We start from the raw sequence: 22574 nt of genomic DNA on the forward strand, positions 1-22574 counted from the left end.
AGCAGGTGCATGTCATAGAATCACAGAATTGTAGAGTTGGAAAGGGACCCCTGGGGGTCATTTAGTCCAACCCCCTGCAATGCAGGAATTACAGCTAAAGAACCCAACCTCTGCTTAAAACCCTCCAAGGAAGGAGAGTCCACCACTTTCCAAGGGAGTCCATTCCACTGTTGAGAAGTTATTATTATTATTATTATTATTATTATTATTATTATTTATCATTATTATTTCTTGAATTTATATACCGCCCTGTACCCGGAGGGACATGGGTGGCGCTGTGGTCTAAACCACAGAGCCTTGGGCCTGCCAATCAGAAGGTTGGCGGTTCAAATCCCCGTGATGGGGTGAGCTCCCATTGCTCAGTCCTAGCTCCTGCCAACCTAGCAGTTCAAAAGCACGTCAAAGTGCAAGTAGGTAAATAGGTACCGCTCTGGCGGGAAGGTAAACAGCATGTCCGTGCGCTGCTCTGGTTCACCAGAAGCGGCTTAGTCATGCTGGCCACATGACCCGGAAGATGTACGCCAGCTCCCTCAGCCAGTAAAGCGAGATGAGCGCCGCAATCCCAGAGTCGTCCGCGACTGGACCTAATGGTCAGGGGTCCCTTTACCTTTACCTTTACCCGGAGGTCTCAGGGAGGTTCACATAAAAGGATCACAGTATATAAAATAAAAATACTGTAAAAGAAATAACCCAATAATACCCCTCCAAAAGAGCCACATTTTAAAAGGTTATGGGATGTTGATCAGGTCAACCAAAGGCCTGGTTAAAAAAGAACATTTCTGCCTGACGCCTAAAGGTGTATAATGAAGGCACCAGGAGAAGTTCCCAGGGGAGAGCATTCCATAGATGGGGAGCCACTGCAGAGAAGGCCCTGTTCTTGTGTTGCCACCCTCTGGACCTCTTGAGGAGGGGGCATACGAAGAAGGGCCTCAGAAGATGATCTCAGGGTCCAGGTAGGTTCATATGGAAAGAGGCGGTCCTTGAGGTATCTGAGTTGTTTAAGACTTTACATGTCAAAACCAGCACTTTTAATTGGGCCCAGAAACTAGTACTGTCTAGAGAAAGCCAGTGCAGTTGGATCAGGATCAGTGTAATATGCTCCGACTGTCTTACTCCAGTGAGCAACCTGGCCACTGAATTTTGCACCAGATGAAGTTTCCGAACCATCTTCAGAGGCAACCCTACATATAACGCATTGCAGTAATATAACCCTGAGGTTACCAGAGCATAGACAACAGTAGTTAGGCTCTCCCTGTCCAGACAGGGGCGTTGCTGGGCCACCAGCCGAAGGTGATGGAAGGCACTCCGGGCCACTGAGTTCTTAAACGCCTGAAAGCTCTTCTGAATGTTGAGTCAGAATCTTCCTTGTCATTTGACTCCATCGGTTTGGGCCTTACCCTCTGGAGCAGCAGAAAATAGGCTTCACCTTCTTCCATGTGAGAAGCTCATTAGATATTTGAAGGTGGTCCTCGTGTCACACCTCCATCTTCTCTACTAAGGGACTGTGGCTCCAGCTGCACACTTAGCAATGATATCCTGGGGCACGGTGACCTTGGTCTGCTCCTTTGGGTTTCTCATGCTCTAACTGCACATGCAGGAGCATCTGAAGAAGGTGCTTCTAATGCGCTCCTTCGCTCTGCTTCTCCTTGGAGAGAGAGCATTGCAAGGCCAAATGCCTGGCTGGCTTCTGCTTCCCAAATAACACCTGAGAGTTTCACTCTGGTTTCAAAGCCCAGCCTCCTGAAGTCTTCTCAGGTCTGCCCACCTGGTGGGGCCGGGCTCTCCCAAGGAAGTGGCAATGGTTGGCACGGGGCAACCCAATCGCTGCCCTCCTGACCCCCAGAATGGTGCAGCTGGCCCACTGGCCAGGGGGCCTCTGCAGCCCTCTTCTCGCCACTGCCTTGCCTGCCCCTGCCCCAAAAAGCGGAGCAGCAGGGCTGGGTGGGTGACTCTGCCCTTCTGCCCACAATCTGGGTGGGTCCAGTGGTCAAGAAGGCAGTTTCATCACGTGCAGGAGAGTGAAGCGAGGGGCAGGTGGGGCCCATCCACCTGGGCAGGGAACCCATCTAGGAGAAGGAAAACTCTGATCCTAAACCTCCGCTGCCTTGCAGGAGAAGAAAAGGCTACAGTAAGAGCTGTTCGGCAGTGGAATTTGCTGCCAAGGAGTGTGGTGGAGTCTCCTTTGGAGGTCTTTAAGCAGAGGCTTGACAGGCATATGTCAAGAATGCTTTGATGGTGTTTCCTGCTTGGCAGGGGGTTGGACTGGATGGCCCTTGTGTTCTCTTCCAACTCTATGATTCTATGATTCTAAATCTGGAGTCCCTAAGATGCTTGGATGACGCCTTGCATGCCTCCTTCTGGCATCTCCTGCAGCCAAACTGGTGCCAAACAGTTCACTCTGCTTTCCTTTGGACCCCATCAGAGATGCCGAGAGACGGAGGGTCTTGTCACCTGGGCAGCCCAGGACTTCCAGACACTCTGCCTAGGCTTCCACCCCGGAGAGGTCACTTTGGTTCTGACAATGCAGCAGCTTGACTTCACCCCCAGAGGGGCACTCCATTGTCACTTGAGGCAGACGGGTGCCAACTGTTGTGTAGAGAAGCTAAGAAGAGCCCCAGAGCAGCCCCTGGATCAGGCCCCCGTGGACCCACGTCCCCAGCCCCATTTCTCATAGTGGCTACCAGGTTCCCCCATGGGATGCCCCACAAGCAGGACCAGAGCACAACAGGCAGCCTCTCTCCTCACTGCTGCCCCCCATCAGTGACTGGCCTTCAGGGGGTCTGAGGCTGTCAGTTTTATTTCAATTAATTATTTGTATTTTACACATTGTGACCAATTCTGATGGCTTACAGCTTTTAGCAATAAAGATTTCATTCATTCATTCATTCTACAAAGTCAAGCCGGGAGGCGGTGGGAAAGGAGTCGAGCAGGGGAGTTCTGCAGGGCCCATCTAGGCTGTTCCAGCCTGAAAGCTTCCCCACAGATTCTCCACAGTGGGTCTCCTTTCACCTCCCAGCCTGGGATAGTTATTTCTCCCAAACTAAGCTAATTGTAGGAGGAGTCTAAACAGTCCCTTTCCGGATTCAGAATTCTGTATCTTGCTGCCTTGCATAAATAGGTTCCTCAGAAGCGGGCAGTTGCACCAACTCCCACCTCCATCAATGAGGGATTAAGTGTTTCCAGTCAGCTCCCTCAGGTCTGCTAATCATGCTTTGTGTCAGTTGCTCAGCTCAGCGGGTGGCAAAGCTGCCCTGTGCCACAGAGGCCGGATCCTGCTCTGGGTTTTCAGATGCCCCATGGGAAACCTGCTGTGCGAATGTTCAGGGATGCCTTGTTTGATTATATCCTATTCCAACTTGTGTTAACAAGTTCCACAATTTAGCAGAGTTACATTCCCTTTTTAAAGCTACACAGCGGATGCGTTGCTCAGGCTCTCTAAAGCCTCTATAATAACTGTCCTGGTATTTTCCCCTTGATTCCCTCATAAAATATAAGACATGACACAGTCTTCTAGAAAAGTATAAAAGAGTTTACTCACACATCATTCTGTTCACAACAGGATCCCAGAAGGCAGACTTAGCTTAGAAAAGTTACATCAGGCATCCCCAAACTGCGGCCCTCCAGATGTTTTGGCCTACAACTCCCATGATCCCTAGCTAACAGGACCAGTGGTGAGGGATGATGGGGATTGTAGTCCAAAACATCTGGAGGGCTGAAGTTTGGGGGTGCCTGTGTTACATACACCTGGAAACTATCCCATACGGAGATAGCTCCTTTGTCCTCTCTTGGCTGGAAGCCAAGAGGGCATCTTAGGCTAAACAGATGTTGCTTCCTCAAAAAATGTAGTCAGAGAGAGAGAGAGAGAGAGATGGCGGCCAGCCCTATGCTTTTGTTACCTGCACAGGTGAGGCCACACCCACCTCTAGTCACATGCAGAGGAAGTCTGTCCCAGCCGAGCAGAAACAGGAAGTTCCAACTGGCTGGTCCAGACATCCCCCTTCTATGTCCACTCTAGGGATGTTGTACTTGAGTGCTCTTGTGTTTCACATCCCACACCTGCAAGCAAGACTGGAGCACAGAGAGCCTCTCCCCTTCTGCAGTTTCCAGAAGCTGGGATTCAGAAGCACAACTGCTTCCAGCTTCAGAGGCAGAACATAGCCCTCAAAAGCCCTGCTCCCCTCCAGGAGTCTGTCTAATCCTCTTTTTAGAGGCAACCAAGTTGGTGGCCATTACTGCCTGCTGTGGGAGGGAGTTCCACAGTTTAACTGTGTGAAAAAGTACTCTCTCGCTCCCTCCCCCCCCAAGCCCATCTATGCACTCTATTCTTTTCCGCTTGAGGCAAAACAAGAAATGCCGCCTTGCCGTGATCCTGCCACCACTGCCTTTTTTGCTGCCACCATGCGCCCTGCCTCACCCTCCGCTGGTGGAGAAGCGCACCACCTCCTGCACCAGCAAGACTGTGCTGATTTGGGGTGAGAACATGCCCCAAATGGATGCGATTTGCCCAGAATCAGTGCCCATGGCAGCGGTGGTTCTCTGCTGCTGGTGGGGGTGGTTTGGCAGACAGGGCACCCGTGGGCATGCTGCCGGGGGGGGGGGGGGGGCTTCTGTCATTTGATACAGTGGCTGCACCCTGCCTAATGGCTGGGCCAGCTCTGACTCAGCTGCCGTCTGCCTTTCTCGGACACGGCTGTCCAGTTTGTGGGTAAATTTATGTCCTGCCGTTGATGTTTATGGAATACTAATGTGACTGCTGAGTTTTGTTTGGGAGACCCCCTTCATCTTAGTTTTCATTCTTTTTCTCGGGTCTCATAAAATCATAGAATCATCTAGTCCAGGGGTCAGCAACCTTTTTCAGCTGTGGGCCGGTCCACCGTCCCTCAGACCATGTGGTGGGTGCGACGAAAGTCCCTCTCACTTTCCGTCTTATAACTCTGACCTCTCAATTATTAAAAGCACTAGCAGGGATTTCTGAGGTAAATCAAACCGCCCACTTATCCCTCTAGCCTTTCTTTAAACCCTCTAGCACTTGTGGGTTTTCAAAAATAAAAGAGAGTCCTCTTCCAGCCTAAACGTGACCAGGTACCTATATAGACTTGGGGCTATAAATAAGACTGTTCCTATGTTCACTCAGATAAGGGTTTCCCTTCACTAGAACCTCCCTTACTGTAAAGCTAGCCTCCTTCCTGAGGTAACTTTATTATCACTCAGAACCTGTCTCCTCCTTTAGCCCCCCCCCCTTTCTTGGTGCACTCTCAGCCACAAACTAACCCTTCTCCTCTAAAAGGCAGTTTTGACAGTTTAAAAGAGTTCCCCACCACCTGGGTTCCTGGGTACCTTAGCTGGAAAATGAAATAGACGATTACTAATGTGACACTTTAAAGATGGATATTTATTGGCTTGAATCTTAATGGTTGCTTTCTGGTAACATTGGTACGAACTTAATTTCACAGATAACGTTCTTGGTAATCAAATAACAGAATACCTATCCACTACTTCATCTACTCTAAATTCTACCTTCTCCACAACCACCCAAGCTCCCACACAGAAAAAAGCCCAACCGCCAACTCCCATAACTGTTCCCCTTTCCATTTAAACCCCATGCAGGCCACGCCTCCCATGGAATGTTGCTGCCAGTTAACCAGGGAGACTGGGTTAACCCTTCAATAGGTTGGTTGTGAAACAAAAACATAACATAACAGTTTTCAAATTCGCCACAGTGGGCCAGACTATTTTTTGCGGGGAATGAATGAATGAATGAATTCCTATGCCCCACAAATAACCCAGAGATGCATTTTAAATAAAAGGACACATTCTACTCATGTAAAAACATGCTGATTCCTGGACCGTCCGTGGGCCGGATTGAGAAAGCGAGTGGGCCACATCCAGCCCACGGGCCTTAGGTTTCCTACCCCTGATCTAGTCCAACCCTCAAATGAAGGAATCAAATGAAGGAGTTTGGAGGGACCCCAAGGGTCATCTAGTCCAACCCCCTACAATGCAGGTATCTCAACTAAAGCATCCCTGATAGGTGGCCGTCCAACTTCTGCTTAGAAACCTCCAAGGAAGAAAAGTCCACCATCTTCTGAGGGAGACATTTTCCACTGTCAAACAGCTCTTACCGTCAGAAAGTTCTTCCTCACATTTAGTCAGAATCTGCTTTCTTGGAACTTGAAGCCCTTGATTCAAGTCAAACCCTCCAGGGCAGGAGAAGGCAAGTTTTCTCCATGTGACAGTCCTTGGAGATATTTGAAGGTGGCTCCCATATCTTCTCTTAGTCTCCTCTTTGCCAGGCTAAACATACCCCTTCTAAGTCGATAAGGAAAATTCTTTCTCCGTCTCTCCTAATGCTAGAACTCATGGACACCCAGCGCAGCTGAGCACTGGAAGATTTGGGACAGATAAAAGAAAGTCCTTCTTCACACAGTGCAGAGTTAAACTATGGAACTCCCTTCCACAGGAGGCTGTGATGGCCGCCAACTTAGATCGCTTTAAAAGAGGATTAGACAAATTTGTGGAGGAGAGGGCTGTTGGTGGCTATTATCCAAGGTGGCTGTGGTCTGCCTCTCCAGTTGGAGCAGCAATACTGAATCCCAGTTGCTGGAAAACACAGGAGGGCAGAGGGCTTGAATACTGCTTTCTAGTTTTCCATAGGTGTCTGGTTGGCCTCTGTGCTGGATGGTTTGATCCGGCTGCAGGCTTTTCTTAAGTTCTTCTGACATGCCACCCATTGAGCCTGAGTTGACAGAAAGGCCAAAAGTAGTTCCTGCTCCTCAGTTGCACCTGAATGGAGGAGGGGCCAAGTTGTTCTCCTGTTCCAAAATAATGTCTGGTTGTTCTGTGACCCCTCTCCTCCAGCAGCAGCTTGTTCTGCGTATGACAAGATCACTGTGGTTTCCCCCAGACCCAGAAACCGCTGCCTATGCAGGCAGAAAGCATTTTATCTCCTACACCCCCTCCCTGCGCAAAGGCAACCTTGCAGTCTCCCCATGCATAAAATTGGCTCTTGTCCGCTGAATATTTCATGGCAAGGCAACAAGATCTCCATCTCTGAATAAACCACTCTAGCCTGGGAGGGTTCTGCATATGTCGGAGCAGATGGCTGCTGCGTTCTCCAGGAGCAGCGGAGGGTTGGGTTGGCCTGGCCTGGCCTGTTCTCCTCGCCTGCTCCACACAGGGGAAGTTCAGCTCACCTGGGGCAAGCGGCTCATTCCAGATGCAGTGGGTTCAGATCCACCCCCTGCACACCTCCCAGTGGTTGCCAAACTACTGATATATCCTTGGAGCTTTCGGGAGCAAAGGAAGACAGGTTGCCACCAATTTGCCTGACAGCCATAGCACTTATTTTGCAGTCTGGGGAGGTGGGAGATGAGAGGGGGGGACTTGGCCCTCCCCACCTGCTTGCTCTGTGCCCAGGGAGATAAGGGGGGAGGGTAAGTAAGCTGTGAAATTGCTCTGGTCTGAAAAGCCATTGCAAGGCAGCTGCTGCCACTGTTGCTACAGCAGTGAATGCCAAGCAAATGGTTGCCTGCTCCTTTGCAGTGCAACAGCCCCAGGATCTTGCAGTAAAGCCCCTCCATCAAGACTGGGTGCCTTCGGGAAGCAAAGTCCCAGAGGTCTCCCACCTTTCCTAAGCTAGGGGCACAAGGGCCTGAAGATGCCCCCCTTGGGCTTAGCACGGAGGGGGGCAAAGCCCTGCCAGAGCCCCCCCCTCCCCAATTGCCTCCCACCCACTCTGACCCCTCTTTTGAATTAACCTTTTAATACCGCACCAAAGCTCATCTCCGACGCTGTCCTTGCGTTACACATTGCTTGTGGCCTTGCTTTAATTCCCAAACTTTCGCAAAGGACCATGATTTTGCCTGGGAAATGAGCACGTCTAGTAGTGCTGAGAACTGCGGTTTCCCCTCTCTTAATTTGGATATGTGTGGGTTCCCCCCCTTCAATCACTAAAGCGAGAAACTCCCGCTCCCCTTCTAATGCAAATGAGTGTCTTTAGCACCCACAACATGAGATGGCGATGGAATGAAAGGACTGTGTATTTTATGGGCTCCAATTAGCGCTGAAATATTAAAACATTAAATATTAAATGGGGATCATCCTAGAAGCTGCTACAGAGAACTGAAATAACCCAGGAGAAGGAGGCGGGGGGGGGAGCAAGTCCTGCCTCCGTTGGAGCAAAGGTGTAGGAAAGGCAAGCTGGGAGGCAGAGGAGCCTTCAGGTTGAGAGTGGCTGGTGTGGCTTGTGATGCTACAGACTTCAAGGCTTTTGACTTCAGGGCTGACGACTCCTTCGCAGCTGCTTGTCTCAGATAATTGGCCCACCTTCAGATGAAAGCAAGACGCCACTTCAAGGCCTCGCCTCGCTTTCAAAGGACTTCGGGGATGTTAACCAGAAACATGTGGTGTTGTGTCAATGCCACGTGGTGGTTCCCAAAATAACCTCAAGTGCTCTGAGCTGGCACACCTTTCATGCCCTTCCTCTGCCTGGGTGAATTGGGGGCAGGCCGATGACTCACAGAATGGCAGACTTGGAAGGGACCCCAGCGGTTATCTAGTCCAACCCCTGCAATTCAGGAATCACAATTTTGTGCTCTTAGTCCAGTTCACTTCAGAGGAAGGTTATTGAGGGCTCCTAAGCAGGGCGGCTGTGCTCTTCCTCCACAGTCAGAGGCAGCACATGATTCTCAATGCCAGTTGCTGGAAAACGCAGGAGGGGAGGCTTCCTCTTGTGCTCGGATCCGGCTTGCTGGTTTTATTTGTTTGTTTGTTTGTTTGTTTGTTTGTTTGTTTGTTTGTTTATTGACCACAACATATAAAATCAAACCAAAAGCAGTAACCCAATAGCACACACCCCCAAGAGCCATATTTTAAAAGGATATATACTGTAGGATGTTCATCAGATCAACCAAAGGCCTGGTTAAAAAGGAACGTTTTTGCCTGACGCCTAAAGGTGTGTAATGAAGGTGCCAGGTGAACTTCCCTGGGGAGAGCATTCCACAGACAGGGAGCCACTGCAGAGAAGGCCCCGTTCTCGTGTTGCCACCCTCCAGGTGTCTCGAAGAGGAGGCACATGAAGAAGGGCCTCAGAAGATGATCTCAGGGTCCGGGTAGGTTCATATGGAAAGAGGTGGTCCTTGAGGTATTGCGGTCCTGAGCCATTTAAGGCTTTATAGGTGGAAAAAAAACCAGCACTTTAAATTGGGCCAGAAACTAATTGGTAGCCAGTGCAGTTGGATCAGGATCAGTGTAATATGCTCAGATCGTCTTGCCCCGGTGAGCAACCTGGCCGCTGAATTTTGCACCAGATGAAGTTTCCGAACCGTCTTCAGAGGCAGCCCTATATATAACGCATTGCAGTAATCTAACCTTGAAGTTATGGGACGTGGGTGGCGCTGTGGGTTAAACCACAGAGCCTAGGGCTTGCCGATCAGAAGGTCAGCGGTTTGAATCCCCGTGACGGGGCGAGGTCCCATTGCTCGGTCCCAGCTCCTGCCAACCTAGCAGTTCGAAAGCACATCAAAGTATAAGTAGATAAATAGGTACAGCCCCAGCGTTACAGCTACAGCGGGAAGGTAAATGGCGTTTCCATGCACTGCTCTGGTTTGCCAGAAGTGGTTTTGTCATGCTGGCCACATGACCTGGAAGCTGTATTCTGGCTCCCTCGGACAATAACGCGAGATAAGCACCGCAACCCCAGAGTCGGTCACGACTGGACCTATGGTCAGGGGGCCCTTTAGCTTCACCTTTAACCTTTTAATGTTCTGTTGGAAGCTGCCCAGAGTGACTGGGGAAGCTCAGCCAGATGGGTGTGGTATAAATTATTATTATTATTATTATTATTATTATTATTATTATTATTATTATTACTACAGTATTATTATTATTAATTACCTTGAAGTTATCAGAGCATAGACAACAGTAGTTAGGCTCTCCCTCTCCCAATAGCTGGGTCACCAGTTGAAGCTGATGGAAGGCACTCCGGGCCACTGAGACATCTGGGCATCTGGTTGGCCACTGGGAGAAGACCATGCAGGTCTCGATGGGCCCCCTTTGGCCTGCTCCAACAGGCAAGCTCTTCTTATGTTCAGTTTGGCTGTCAGAAGTTGTATCTGCCTGACTGCATAGTGAAGGCATTCAAGGATTTGCCTGCCTGGCGAGGGCCATGATGGGGCAGGGAGCAGGGAGAGGGCAGTGGCCAGGATTTCCTTTCCCCGCCTGCTGGGTCTTTATGATCCCCTTGAGTTTGATGGGTGCTGTACTGTAGCAAACACACTGTGGCCAGTGAGCCTGGTTGGGGGGTGAAAGGCAGCTCCTGTTAGGATAGCCAAAGGCAGGGGGTGCCCAGAAACAAGCTCCTTTTCTGGCAGCAGGATCACTTTTCTCTTCCTTGGTTTGCCTGGGTGTTTCCTGAGGAGGGATGTCCTTGCTCTGCCTCCTTTCCTACATTCTTTCTCCCCCCCCATCCTACAAAATAGTAGAATGTTAAAATAACTGCTGTGAATATTCATGAAACACCCCGAGCTGTGCCAGAACCAGATGCCAGAAAGGGCAGCTCAAGGAAGGAGGTTTTCTATCCAAGAGTCGCCGGGCTTTTCCAGGCTAAGGGAGCTGCCTCTGAACTCCTGGACTTCAGCACCAAGGCCAGCTCCAGGCAAGTGGCTCAGACACAGGCTGGAAAAGCACAGAGGAGAATTGGGGTCACCCCTGTTTCCAGTGTTTGCCCAGTGTTTTCTAGGCGCAGGTCAGAAAGGGGAAACCCGCTGTTTCCCACTGAATCAGAACAAATGTCAAGAAAACCCGGAAAACAGCAGGTTTCCCCAGGGAAATCAGTGGGGCAAAAGAAAAACCTCTTGAACCCGTGCCTGGAAACCACAGGGCAAATGGAAGCATGAATGAGCCAATTGTCAGTTCCCAATTGTGTTTTTCTAGACATAAAGAAAAGCTACACACACAAACAGAAACACACAACCAGAGGGTGTTGTATAGTAAAGTCCTCATGGAACAGAAGTGGGGCAGCTGTTCTCCTGCTTGCCACTTTTAGAAAAGCATCTTTGGCACTGAAGATGCAAGCTGGAATGAAATGCAACCATGGGAAGATCCTGCTGGAGCAGGCTGAAGGGCTAGTGCATCCTTCCTCCGAAAGGGAGGAAGCCCACAAGCAGGAACAGAAGGTCCTCCTCACGGGACATGTAGCCAGCAGGGCTAATAACCTTTGGCTGGCTTCCCTCCAGCATGCCTCCCTGTGATTCATGGACTTGTCCTCACGCTTCAGCTTTCAGGCAGCTCTCTCCTTATTAAGAGGCTGCTGTTCTTGGCTGTGCGGCTCAAGACAAGCTACAAAACAAGAGTAATTGGTTCTCATGAATATTCTTTCTCCCCCTAACTGAGCCTTCTCTCCTGCACTATCTTCTCAGCTTGCTGGCAGCCTGCATGCATTACGCACTTTAATAATCCCACTTCCAAACAGCGCCAAACACTGATTTCTGCACGCTGATTGATAGTTCCACACATCAACGGAACTATTCCCCGCAGGACTCAGGAGCGGATGAGGGTTGGGAAGGCTGCTGCGTGTTGTGAGTAGGGAGGGGTGGGGAGGGGATCCTCCAGCTTCCTGCTCAGAGCAGATGGGCTCTCCCATCACCTTGCCTGTGGGTCTGTTGTTGGGTCGCTCTCTCTTGCCTTCTTTTTCTGTGCTCCTGATGCAGTCTGTCCCATCACAGAATAGTAGGGTTGGAGGGGACCCCAAGGGCCATCTAGTCCAATCCCCTGCAATGTTGGAATCTCAGCTAAAGCATCCATGACAGATAGCCATCCAACCTCTGCTTCAAAACATCCATGGGAGGAGAGTCCACCACCTCCCAAGGGAGACAATTTCCACTCTTGAATCGATCTTACTGTCAGAAAGTTCTTCTCCTTTCCCATTGCTTGAAACCATTGGTTTGGGTCCTAGCCTCCGGAGCAGGAGAAAACAAGATTGCTCCATATTCCATGTGGCAGCCCCTCAGAGATTAGGAGATAGCTGTCACGTCACCTCTGCGCTTCTCCAGGCTGAACACCCCCAACTCCCTCAATTGTTCCTCATAAGTCTTGGTTTCCAGACCTGGGCATTTTGTCCCTGCAGCCGAAGTTCTCCTGAAGTTCAGCTCTCTCCCCCATTTCCAGAAGTGATCCTGGGACTTGCGGCTGCTTGTCAAAGGCCAGACCAGCAGCGGAGGCCAGCCCTGGCGGTGCTTTCCTCCACACTTGGCCAGCTTTAGTCAAACTGGATCCTGACAGATGCAGACGGGACGTTGCTCTTTGTGCTTCCACCTCCCATTCCAGGTTGTAGCACATGCGTCGGCATTCCCGCAGCACGCAACACCAACCAGCTCAAAGAGCAGCAATGAGCAAAGAACAGAGGAGCAGGGGGCATTTCCTGCTGACCACCATCTTTGCAGACCACATGGCGGAGGGTGGGGGCTTGGCCCTTTCACCCCTGGAAGAAGGGAGAGCCCAGGACCATGGTGTCTTTCCACAAGCAGACCTTGGATCTGCACATGACACGAGGAAATCCTTTGGGTGTCTTAGCGGCAGCCACTCCCCATGGCACGCAGCACCTGTTTCCTCCGCCTCTGAATAATTTTATAAACCTCTGTCATGTCACCTTCCGGGGGGGGGGAGAGAAGGCATCATCGGGGAGCTGTGAGTGATGACCTGTCATTTTCCTCCTCTTGCTCTGTCTGGCCTCACTGACTGGATTCTGTTCTTTTCCACTTCGCTGGGTGGATACTGCCCTCTGAGGAACACCTGGTTTTCCTCTCGTCTTTTAGCTGTTTGCTGCCATTTCATGACACCCCCAGTAACGCCTGTGACCCCCCCAAGCACACTGTCTGAGCAGCATCCATGGCTGCTTCACTGCCTTTGCTTCTTGTAATGTCTGCTTGGAAAGGCTCCAAGTACAGCTTTAGCCTCAGGTTAAAACCATCTCAATCATCGTCCCTCGCAGAAATCTTAAACGCTCCGTATCAGAGAATGGAGCTGACATCCAGTGTGGCCGCAACTGGAGCAATGCAGCGACCAGTGACCTGCTTGTTATGTTCAAAAAAAATGCTTTGTGCACATGGCTTCAGCTGCCCTGACAACCACCCTGCAAGGTGGGCAGGTATTATAATCCATAAGCAAGAATTATAATAATTCTAAGCAAGTGTGCAATGGGGTGGGGGCAGCACCTGGGTGTCTGCAAAGGTTTTCAGGAGGGGTTGAAGCTACGTACGCTGAATAAATAAATAAGTGCACACAGGTAGCATCAGAGGGGAAGCCTGCCATTTCTGGAAGCTCTCTCACCGCTCCCGCTCCCACCCCTGTTTCTCAGTGGGCAGACCAGCTGTCCATCTATAGGCCAATGCCTGTTCACCACTCCCAATTGGAGCCCCCAACACTTTCCCTGTCAATGCTCTCCCTCCAGGTGGAGTGAAGGGGTCTGACCTTCCTGGGTCCTTTACAGGGACATCCTAGCTAGCCCATGTTGCCACAGCCGCAGCCGTGGACACCTCCCTTAGAGCAGCAGCAATGATCATTCCACTTTCAGCGAAGGCCTAGCAAAGAGGGATGGAGGACCAGACAGGAAGGTCCTTCTCTTGGGCCTTTGGGCCATGGGGGGGGGCATTTTCCTTCCTAAATGACAGCCATTGCCGTGACCTCATTCACTACCTAAAAGGTGGAGGCAGGTTACTTCCTTGCAAAATGAATGAGGAGAATGGTGCCTGCCTTTCTTCCTGCTATCTTGGGTTCTGAAAATGCCAGGAATTTAATCTTTTTTTTTTAAGCCACTCTGACATCTGAGAACCTGGAGACTGTGCTGGACAGGGACACAAGGGGTGTCCAGCCGTCCTGGGGGAGGAAGGCCTGCGGGGGAGAAGCCCCCTTCTTGACTGCTCTGTGGTGGCCTTTTGCTGCTGCTGTTAATGCCACCTGGTGGCGAAGCTGCAAACCTGCATGGATGCTTCAAAATCCAGCGCAGGTGTCGCTGTTGCCACCCAGCGGGTCAGAAGGAAACTGCAAACAGCGCAGCTTTGTGCCTGAGGAGAATAAGTGTCGTGTCTCAGCATAATTTGAAATGCTGGTTTTCTATGCATTAGGGGTTTTCACCATCACAGTGTGTGAGTGTTCCCTGACCCCCCTCTTTTCCTATCTTGGGCTGCAGCTCCCTCCTTACATCATTTATTCCGTCATCACCAGGTTGGGCATCACTTTCCTCTTGGGTGAAGACAGAGGCAAAGGAGCTGTTGAGCAATTCCGCCTTCTCTCTGCCACCCAAGAGCATTTCTCCAGCCTCTCCACGCTGAGCACCAACCACTTGCCTGTTCTTCCTCTTGCTTCAGGCATAGCCGAAGAAACCTGCAGTAGAATATGTGAAATTGGGATATTTTGTCCACACCTTTATAAACTAAAAAATTAATGTCCAGTAGCACCTTAGGGACCAACTAAGTTTGTTCTGGGTATGAGCTTTTGTGTGCATGCACACTTCTTCAGATACACTGAAACAGAAGTCAGCAGACCCTTATATATAGTGGGAGGGTGGGGTTTTGCTGGGGTTTTATGCCATCAAATGCCAGCAGTACCCTTTGGCTCTCTATATTGGACAAACAAACAGGCCAAACCCTAAATCTGATATCAGGAATCACAAACCAGAGAAGCCAGTAAGAGAACACTTCACTCTCCCATGACATTCAATACAGGATCTCAAAGCAGCTGTCTTATTGCAAAAGAATTTCAGAAATAGACTGGAAAGAGAAGTTGCTGAATTACAACTTATTACTAAACGTGATGGTGACAGCAGTCACGAAATTAAAAGACGCCTGCTTCTTGGGAGAAAAGCAATGACAAACCTAGACAGCATCTTAAAAAGCAGAGACATCACCTTGCCTACAAAGGTCCGTATAGTTAAAGCTATGGTTTTCCCAGTAGTGATGTATGGAAGTGAGAGCTGGACCATAAAGAAGGCTGATCGCCGAAGAATTGATGCTTTTGAATTATGGTGCTGGAGGAGACTCTTGAGAGTCCCATGGACTGCAAGAAGATCAAACCTATCCATTCTTAAGGAAATCAGCCCTGAGTGCTCACTGGAAGGACAGATCGTGAAGCTGAGGCTCCAATACTTTGGCCACCTCATGAGAAGAGAAGACTCCCTGGAAAAGACCCTGATGTTGGGAAAGATTGAGGGCACAAGGAGAAGGGGACGACAGAGGATGAGATGGTTGGACAGTGTTCTCGAAGCTACGGACATGAGTTTGACCAAACTGCAGGAGGCAGTGCAAGACAGGAGTGCCTGGCGTGCTATGGTCCATGGGGTCATGAAGAGTCGGACACGACTAAACGACTAAACAACAACAACTAAACTGAAAACTAGGGAGAGACCTGGTCTGAATAGAGATATTGGATTATTGTCTCGTTACATATGCTAAACCTTATTTTTGGTCATCTGTATACTATCCCTTGCTTTTTCCTGTAGGAAGGACTAATTGCAATCGTTAACAGTCCAACAGGTTTACCATACCACTGAGTCAATCACCCATTCCCACCACCCTCCTGAGATAAACCCCACCCTACCCTCCCACTATATATAAGGGTCTGGTGACTTCTGTTTCAGTGTATCTGAAGAAGTGTGCATGCACACGAATGCTCATACCCAGAACAAACTTAGTTGGTCTCTAAGGTGCTACTGGACAATTTATTTATTTTAAAATTTATTTTGACTGTGTCAGACCAACACGGCTACCTACCTGAATCTACCCTTTATGTTTGAGTTGCATTTGCCATTCTACTGCCCATTCCCTCTGCTAGAAGAAATCCTTTTAGAGCTCTTTGCCCTTTTGCTTTAAGCAGGTTGGACAATTTTCTATTGCCCGCAGACATGGCCACCTCATTGCTCATCCCTGACTCTATGTCGTTTATGCGCTGGTTAGACTTTTTTGCCGGGGGGGGGGGGAGGCCTCTGCTCTCTACACTGCTGCATGGAGAGGAACATCCCTTTATTCCTGATCTCTTCCTCCTCTTCCTTAGCCACCTGCTGGTTTGCCAGAGGGATTCTCCTCTTTTTCCACATTCAGCTTCCTCAGGAGGGACTCTGGACAAAGTTACAAAGAAATGCATGCCCACCTATGCAAATTCACAGAGGAGAGGGCTCAGCCAGGCTCCTGAACAGGGCCAGATTGAGGTTTGATGAGGCCCTAAGCTCCTGAAGGGAATGGGGCCCTTTCTATGTCCAGCTGTCCTTTGTCAACAACAAATGGTTGCTGTTTTTTGTGTAGAATAGATGCTAGATGGTCATTTATGGACCTAAAGCCCTTTGCGCATGTTGCCCTGAAACCAGTCCATGCAGAATATAGGCACCCTATATAGAGAAAGGAGCAAACCAGTGATATTTGAGCAAGCAGGCTAGCAGGCGGGGCCCATGACTTACATCACAGGAGCCTCCACAACACACAAACACTGTTGCTGTAGGTAGGTTTTATTTTATTTGTTTTTTACCTTATATTTTGGAAATGTACATCCAGTTGTTTTTTCCCTTTAAATTTTTTGGGGGCCCCCAAGAGAGTGGGGCCCTGAGCTATAGCTTGTTTAGCTTATACGTAAATTCGGCACTGCTCCTGAATCCCAGTTGCTGGAAACCAGAGGAGGGGAAAGCGCTCCTGTGCTCGGATCCTGCTTGTGAGTTTCCCGCAAGATGCACCTGGTTGGCTGCTGAGAGAAGAGGATGCTGGCCTGATCCAGCAACCAGGCTCTTCTTAGGTTCTGAGCTTTTGTGAATTTCCGGTGGCGATGCGGGTAGAGAGAGACAGCCAGCTGCAGATAAATGCTACAATATAGGCTGTGAATCTACTGCACTGAAATTTTTCAGAGCTTATTTGGTGGGGGGGGGAATACAAGAAGGCTAGAGGAGTGATTATAATTAGGTGCCATTTGTTCCTGATTATGTCAAGGTTAATAATAAGGGAGCCTAATTTATATAATTAGATTACAACCCTCTGTGGTTGCACAGGGTTGGTAAAGAGTCAGAAGCAGCTTTCTTCTGGGAGCAGATGATGAAAACTGCTTCAGCTGATAGAGCTGCATGAGAATATATGTATGCAATGCGTGTGCATGTGTCAACACACACACCACACACACACACACACAGAGAGAGAGAGAGAGAGAGAGAGAGAGAGAGAGAGAGAGAGAGAGAGAGAGAGAGAGAGAGAGAGAGAAAAGCTGGGCTAACCTGAGCCCAGTGTGGTGAGAGCCAGTGTGGTGTAGTGGTTAAGAGTGGTAGACTCCTAATCTGGGGAACCAGGTTTGTGTCTCCGCTCCTCCACATGCAGCTGCTGGGTGACCTTGGGCTAGTCACACTTCTTTGAAGTCTCTCAGCCCCACTCATCTCACAGAGTGTTTGTTGTGGGGGAGGAAGGGAAAGGAGAATGTTAGCCGCTTTGAGACTCCTTCGGGTAGTGATAAAGCGGGATATCAAATCCAAACTCTTCTTCTTCTGTTCATTCATGTTTCTTTTATCAGCCCATTTACTTTTAAAATATATATTCTTAAATATAGATTCTTGATTAAAAATTAAATATAGATTCTTGATTAAAAATACAAAAAGAATTATAAGGTAAAAGAAGAAAGAAGAGGAGAACTTATTATTCAACTTATTCTGAACTTTACCTAATATATTGTCCAGGGCCAGCTTACCCATAGGTGCTAGGGGTGTGGGGCACCCAGGTGCTGGGCTCTCAGAGGCGCCAGGCTGAGAGACCAGGGCCGAGATTTGGAGTCCGGGGATTGAAGAGCCAGGCCAGCCGACAGCCACTGCCGAGCGGAGCGGAGCCCGTCAGAGCGCTGCAGGGTTTTCTGCTGCGGGCGCTGAGGCAGCCACCCAGCTCCGCCCTCCTGTGCACCTGGGATTGGTGGCCCGTCGAGAGGGTGCTGGGCAGTTTTTTGCACCCCGGCGCCGCATATGCTAAAGACGGCCCTGACAGTGTCAGCCCATTTATTTTCACATAAAGAAAGCACTTTATGTCCTCCGTTTTGGGGGGGGCTGTGACCATTTCTGCCCCAGCTCCTTCAGGCCAGCGTCTTCTCTCCCACTTTCCCACCCATCTATTGCCAGGTGATCTTATGGAGGAAGCCATAATGGGGTGGAGGGAATGGGGTGCCCCCCCTGGGACAACATGCCACCCGGGAGGTCAGTGCAATCCAGCCCCTGAACCCCCGCCCCCGCTGTCAGCAGCCTCCTCCCACCCATTGCGCCTCCATCAGAATGGGATTCAAAGGGCTCTGGGGCCACTGCAGAAGCGCGTCAGACAGGCGCTGCCTGGAGGACTTGGGGAAGGAGAGAACATGCATGGTGGAGGGAGAGCTGTTGGAAGAGGGGCACCAGTGCAGGCTGGGGCTTGAACCATATTTGGGGGGGGGGTGCTGAGTCTGAAGACAAACCCCAATAGCCAACATTGGCAGGGCTGCAAAGGAGAGCTGTGCAGAGACTCCTACGCAGTCCTTTGGCTACCCCACCCCCAGTCACCTCCTGCTCCTGCTGTCTCTCCTCTGGGGTGGGTGTGGGTGTAGTGTATACACATAAATATATTCACTTGACATGAGTAGGATAGCACCCCCTCTCTCCTTCAGGCACTGTTCTGATAAGGCCACATTTCCTTTAAAAAAAAGATTTAATTGTTTTTTTCACAGTTTTATACATTTTAACTTAACCTTTTCAAACATTAAAATACAATGTTCTTTTGAACCTTCAGACCTCCTTCCCTCCCCCCCCCATGGGTTCCATGTTTAAGATTAAGTTTACTGCATCTTTTTACCCTTATCCATCTGTTAAATATCCATAATTATCATAAATAATTCCACATTACAAGTGTCATTATAGAAACATCCTCGCTGCCGTTGTTGCATACATTAAAAGTCTTTTTGTCTTCTCTTGATATCTCTTCACCTGTTATACCTAACAAAAAGGCTTCTGGTTTTTTTAACAAATGTGTTTTTAAACATTTTCTTTAATTCATTAGATATCATCTCCCAGAAAGCCTTTACCAATGTACATGTCCACCACATATGGTAAAAAAAAATACCTTCCTTCCCTTTGCATTTCCAACAAAGATTTGAACTTGTTTTGTACATTTTAGCAATTTTACTCGATGTTAAATACCAACAATACATCACTTTCATTAATTTTCTTTCAACGAACAGCATGCAGGAAACTTTATTCCTCTTTCCATAACTTTTCCCAAAATGAAAGTTTTATATTATACCCAAAATCTCTGATAAATTTCCTCCTCCCTCCCTCCCTCCCTCCCTCCTCTTCTTCCTCCCTCTGTCCCCTTGGCCTTCTACTCTTCTCCCAGGTGTGCTGCTTACCTTACCATGGAAAGGCTGGTCCTGTCCCTCCTGGTTATGAGCACCGTGGCGAAGGCCACCACATGTCCCACGCGCTGCATGTGCCAGAGCCTCTCGCCCTCCTTCACCATCCTCTGCACCAAGACGGGGCTGCTCTTTGTGCCTCCGAGCATCGACCGGCGGACGGCGGAGCTGCGGCTGATGGACAACTTCATCACCGCCCTCCGGAGGAGGGACTTTGCCAACATGACCAGCCTGATCCACCTGACGCTGTCGCGGAACACCATCAGTCAGATCATGCCTTATGCGTTCTTTGACCTCAAGGGCCTTCACGCGTTGCACTTGGACAGCAACCGACTCACCCACATCCACGAGGATCACTTCAAAGGGTTGGTCAACCTCCGCCACTTGATCCTCAGCAACAACCAACTGAACTATATCTCTCCCGGGTCTTTGGATGATTTCATTGACATGATTGAGGATCTGGACCTGTCCTACAATAACCTGGTGAACGTCCCTTGGGAAACCATCGGGAGGCTGTCCAACGCCAATACCATCAGCCTAGACCACAACCTCATAGACTTCATCCCCGAGGGAGTCTTCTCCAACCTCCACAAGTTGGCTCGGCTGGACATGACCTCCAACAAGCTGAAGAAGATTCCCCCGGACCCCCTCTTCTCTCGTATCCCTGTCTACGCCAAGCAAAAGGGGTCCCCCTTGTCCTCCCTGGTGATGAGCTTCGGGGGGAACCCCTTGCACTGCAACTGCGAGCTCGTCTGGCTGCGGCGCCTGACGCGGGAGGACGACCTGGAGACGTGCGCCTCCCCGCCGGAGCTGATGGGCAAGTACTTCTGGTCCATCCGGGAAGAGGAGTTTGTCTGCGAGCCTCCCATGATCACCCACCGGACCCCTAAGCAGGTGGTCATGGAAGGCCAGGGGGCCTCCCTGAAGTGCAAAGCGGTGGGCGACCCTGAGCCGTACGTGCGCTGGATTTCGCCGGGCGGGAAGCTGGTCTCCAACACTTCCCGGACCGTCTCTTTTGAGAACGGCACCCTGGACATCTTGGTGGCTTCTGTGGAGGAGAAAGGGACCTTCACTTGCATCGCCTCCAACGCTGCGGGGGAGTCCACGGCCCCCGTGGAGCTGGTGGTCAACCCCTACCCTCACCTTGCAAACAGCACCAACTGTGATAAGGAAGCAGAGCCAGGCCCCTCGGACATCCTCACCTCCGCCAAGTCCAGCTTCCCCAACGAAACCAAATCCCAGCCAGAGAGGAAAGTGGTGGCTGTTGAGCTGACCTCCTCCTCTGCCCTCATCCAGTGGCCTTCGCAACACCACATCCCAGGGATCCGGATGTTCCAGATCCAGTATAACAGCTCGGCTGACGACATCCTGGTCTACAGGTGAGCAGGCTCCTTTCCCTCATGCAAACGTGGGAGTCCCGTGCTGGAGGAAGGGGTGGGAAAGTGTCCTCTGTGCTGGAGGGAAGGAAGAGTCGAGGGCTCCCATCTGCATGTGGAACAAGCATGTCCCCTGAGCTGCATGGCTGTGGGGACACGACGTAGACTCCATGTAAATAATAATAATAATAATTTATTATTTTATACCCTGCCCATCTGGCTGGGTTTTCCTAGCCACGCTGGGCGGCTCCCAACAGAATTTAAAAAGCGATAAGATATCAAACATTAAAAACAATATATAAAATAAAAACAATAACCCAATAAAACACACACACCAAAAAGGAGCCACATTTTAAAAGGGTATGGGATGTTGATCAGGTCAACCAAAGGCCTGGTTAAAAAGGAAAGTTTTTGCCTGGCACCTAAAGGTGTATAGTGAAGGTACCAGGCGAACTTCCCTGAGGAGAGCATTCCACAGACAGGGAGCCACTGCAGAGAAGGCCCTGCTCTTGTGTTGCCACCCTCTGGACCTCTCGAGGAAGAGGCACATGAAGGAGGGCCTCAGAAGATGATCTCAAGGTCCAGATAGGTTCATATGGAAAGAGGCGGTCCTTTAGGTATTGCAGTCCTAATAAGGAGGACGGGAAGTATCTAAGATGAAACAGGAAGAAATATTTTGGTTATATACTGTTCACATTGCGAATAAGAAATTTTGTGATTATATATTCTTTGTGTATTATTTGTATATTCTTTGGTGAAGTGGAAAATTATATTCTATATTTATGTTAAACCTATGTAACTTTTTTTAAATAATAAAGTTTGTTTTAAAAGAAAGAAAGAAAGAAAAAGATGATCTCAGGGTCCAGGTAGGTTTATATGGAAAGAGGCGGTCCTGGAGGACTGTTTAACAAAACCCAAAGTGGTCTACAAGGAGATAAAACAGTAAAACCCAGAAAAACCTACAAGCCCACTTTAAAGCATACAAAAGCTAAAATCCTAAAACAGATTAAAATCGCCTCCACTTTCTCAGCACTTGCTTGAGGTCAACAGGCAGGGAGTTCCAAAGATATCACCACACTGAGGGTTGGAGTTCTTACAAATGCAGAAAACGGGCATAGCGTGGCCAGTTCTGCCCATCGCCTGAGTTTGTGCCTCCGGCCCTCTGCACGCTCCCGGGGGCACATGATGCTTGTGCTGTGGACTGAGGCCCCCCTGTGTCCGTTTCCCTTGCAGGATGATACCCGCCGCCAGCAAGTCCTTCTTCCTGAGCGACCTGGTGGCAGGGCGGGACTACGACCTGTGCGTCCTGGCCGTCTACGACGACGGCGTGACGCTCCTGACGGCGACAGCCGTGGTGGGCTGCGTGCAGTTCTCCACGGAGGAGGAGTACCGGCAGTGCCACTCCCTCCACGCCCAGTTCCTGGGCGGCACGATGATCATCATCCTGGGAGGCGTCATTGTGGCCGCCATCCTCGTCTTCATCTTCATCCTCCTGGTGAAGTACAAAGTCTACGCCAACCCCCACAAGAGCCAGGGCACCAGGGTCAGCAGTGTCTGCTCCCAGACGAACGGCAGCCAGGGCGGCGGCTCTGCGGCGCAGCCGGGCTCCAAGCCGGCCGAGGGGCTGCCGCAGGACTGTGTGGCGGTGCCTGCCATGGGCAAGACGGTGGTCGACTTGGAGAGCGAGAGAGCGGCCCCCGCAGACACGGCCCTTCGGAGGAGCGACGGCTTCTCCTAAGAGGCGCGACGAGCGCAGAACAATGCCCGGCGTGGTTGTCTTTTAAGCGTCACGACTATTGTCTATTTTTAAGATCAGAT

General features: G+C 50.1%; 1 protein-coding gene across 1 annotated transcript in view; it reads left to right on the top strand.

The window, feature by feature from the left end:
- The window catches only part of LRFN3 (leucine rich repeat and fibronectin type III domain containing 3), a 60450-nt gene extending 37876 nt beyond the window's left edge, over positions 1–22574 (top strand). Inside the window, exons 3-4 of the mRNA XM_035118523.2 lie at positions 19365–20759; positions 21990–22574. Coding sequence (XP_034974414.1) covers positions 19384–20759; positions 21990–22494 — 1881 coding nt within the window. The 5' untranslated portion in view covers positions 19365–19383 and the 3' untranslated portion in view covers positions 22495–22574. The remainder of the gene's footprint in view (positions 1–19364; positions 20760–21989) is intronic.

The sequence above is a fragment of the Zootoca vivipara genome, chromosome 6, assembly GCF_963506605.1.
Source record: "Zootoca vivipara chromosome 6, rZooViv1.1, whole genome shotgun sequence".
NCBI classification, from domain to species: Eukaryota; Metazoa; Chordata; class Lepidosauria; order Squamata; family Lacertidae; genus Zootoca; species Zootoca vivipara.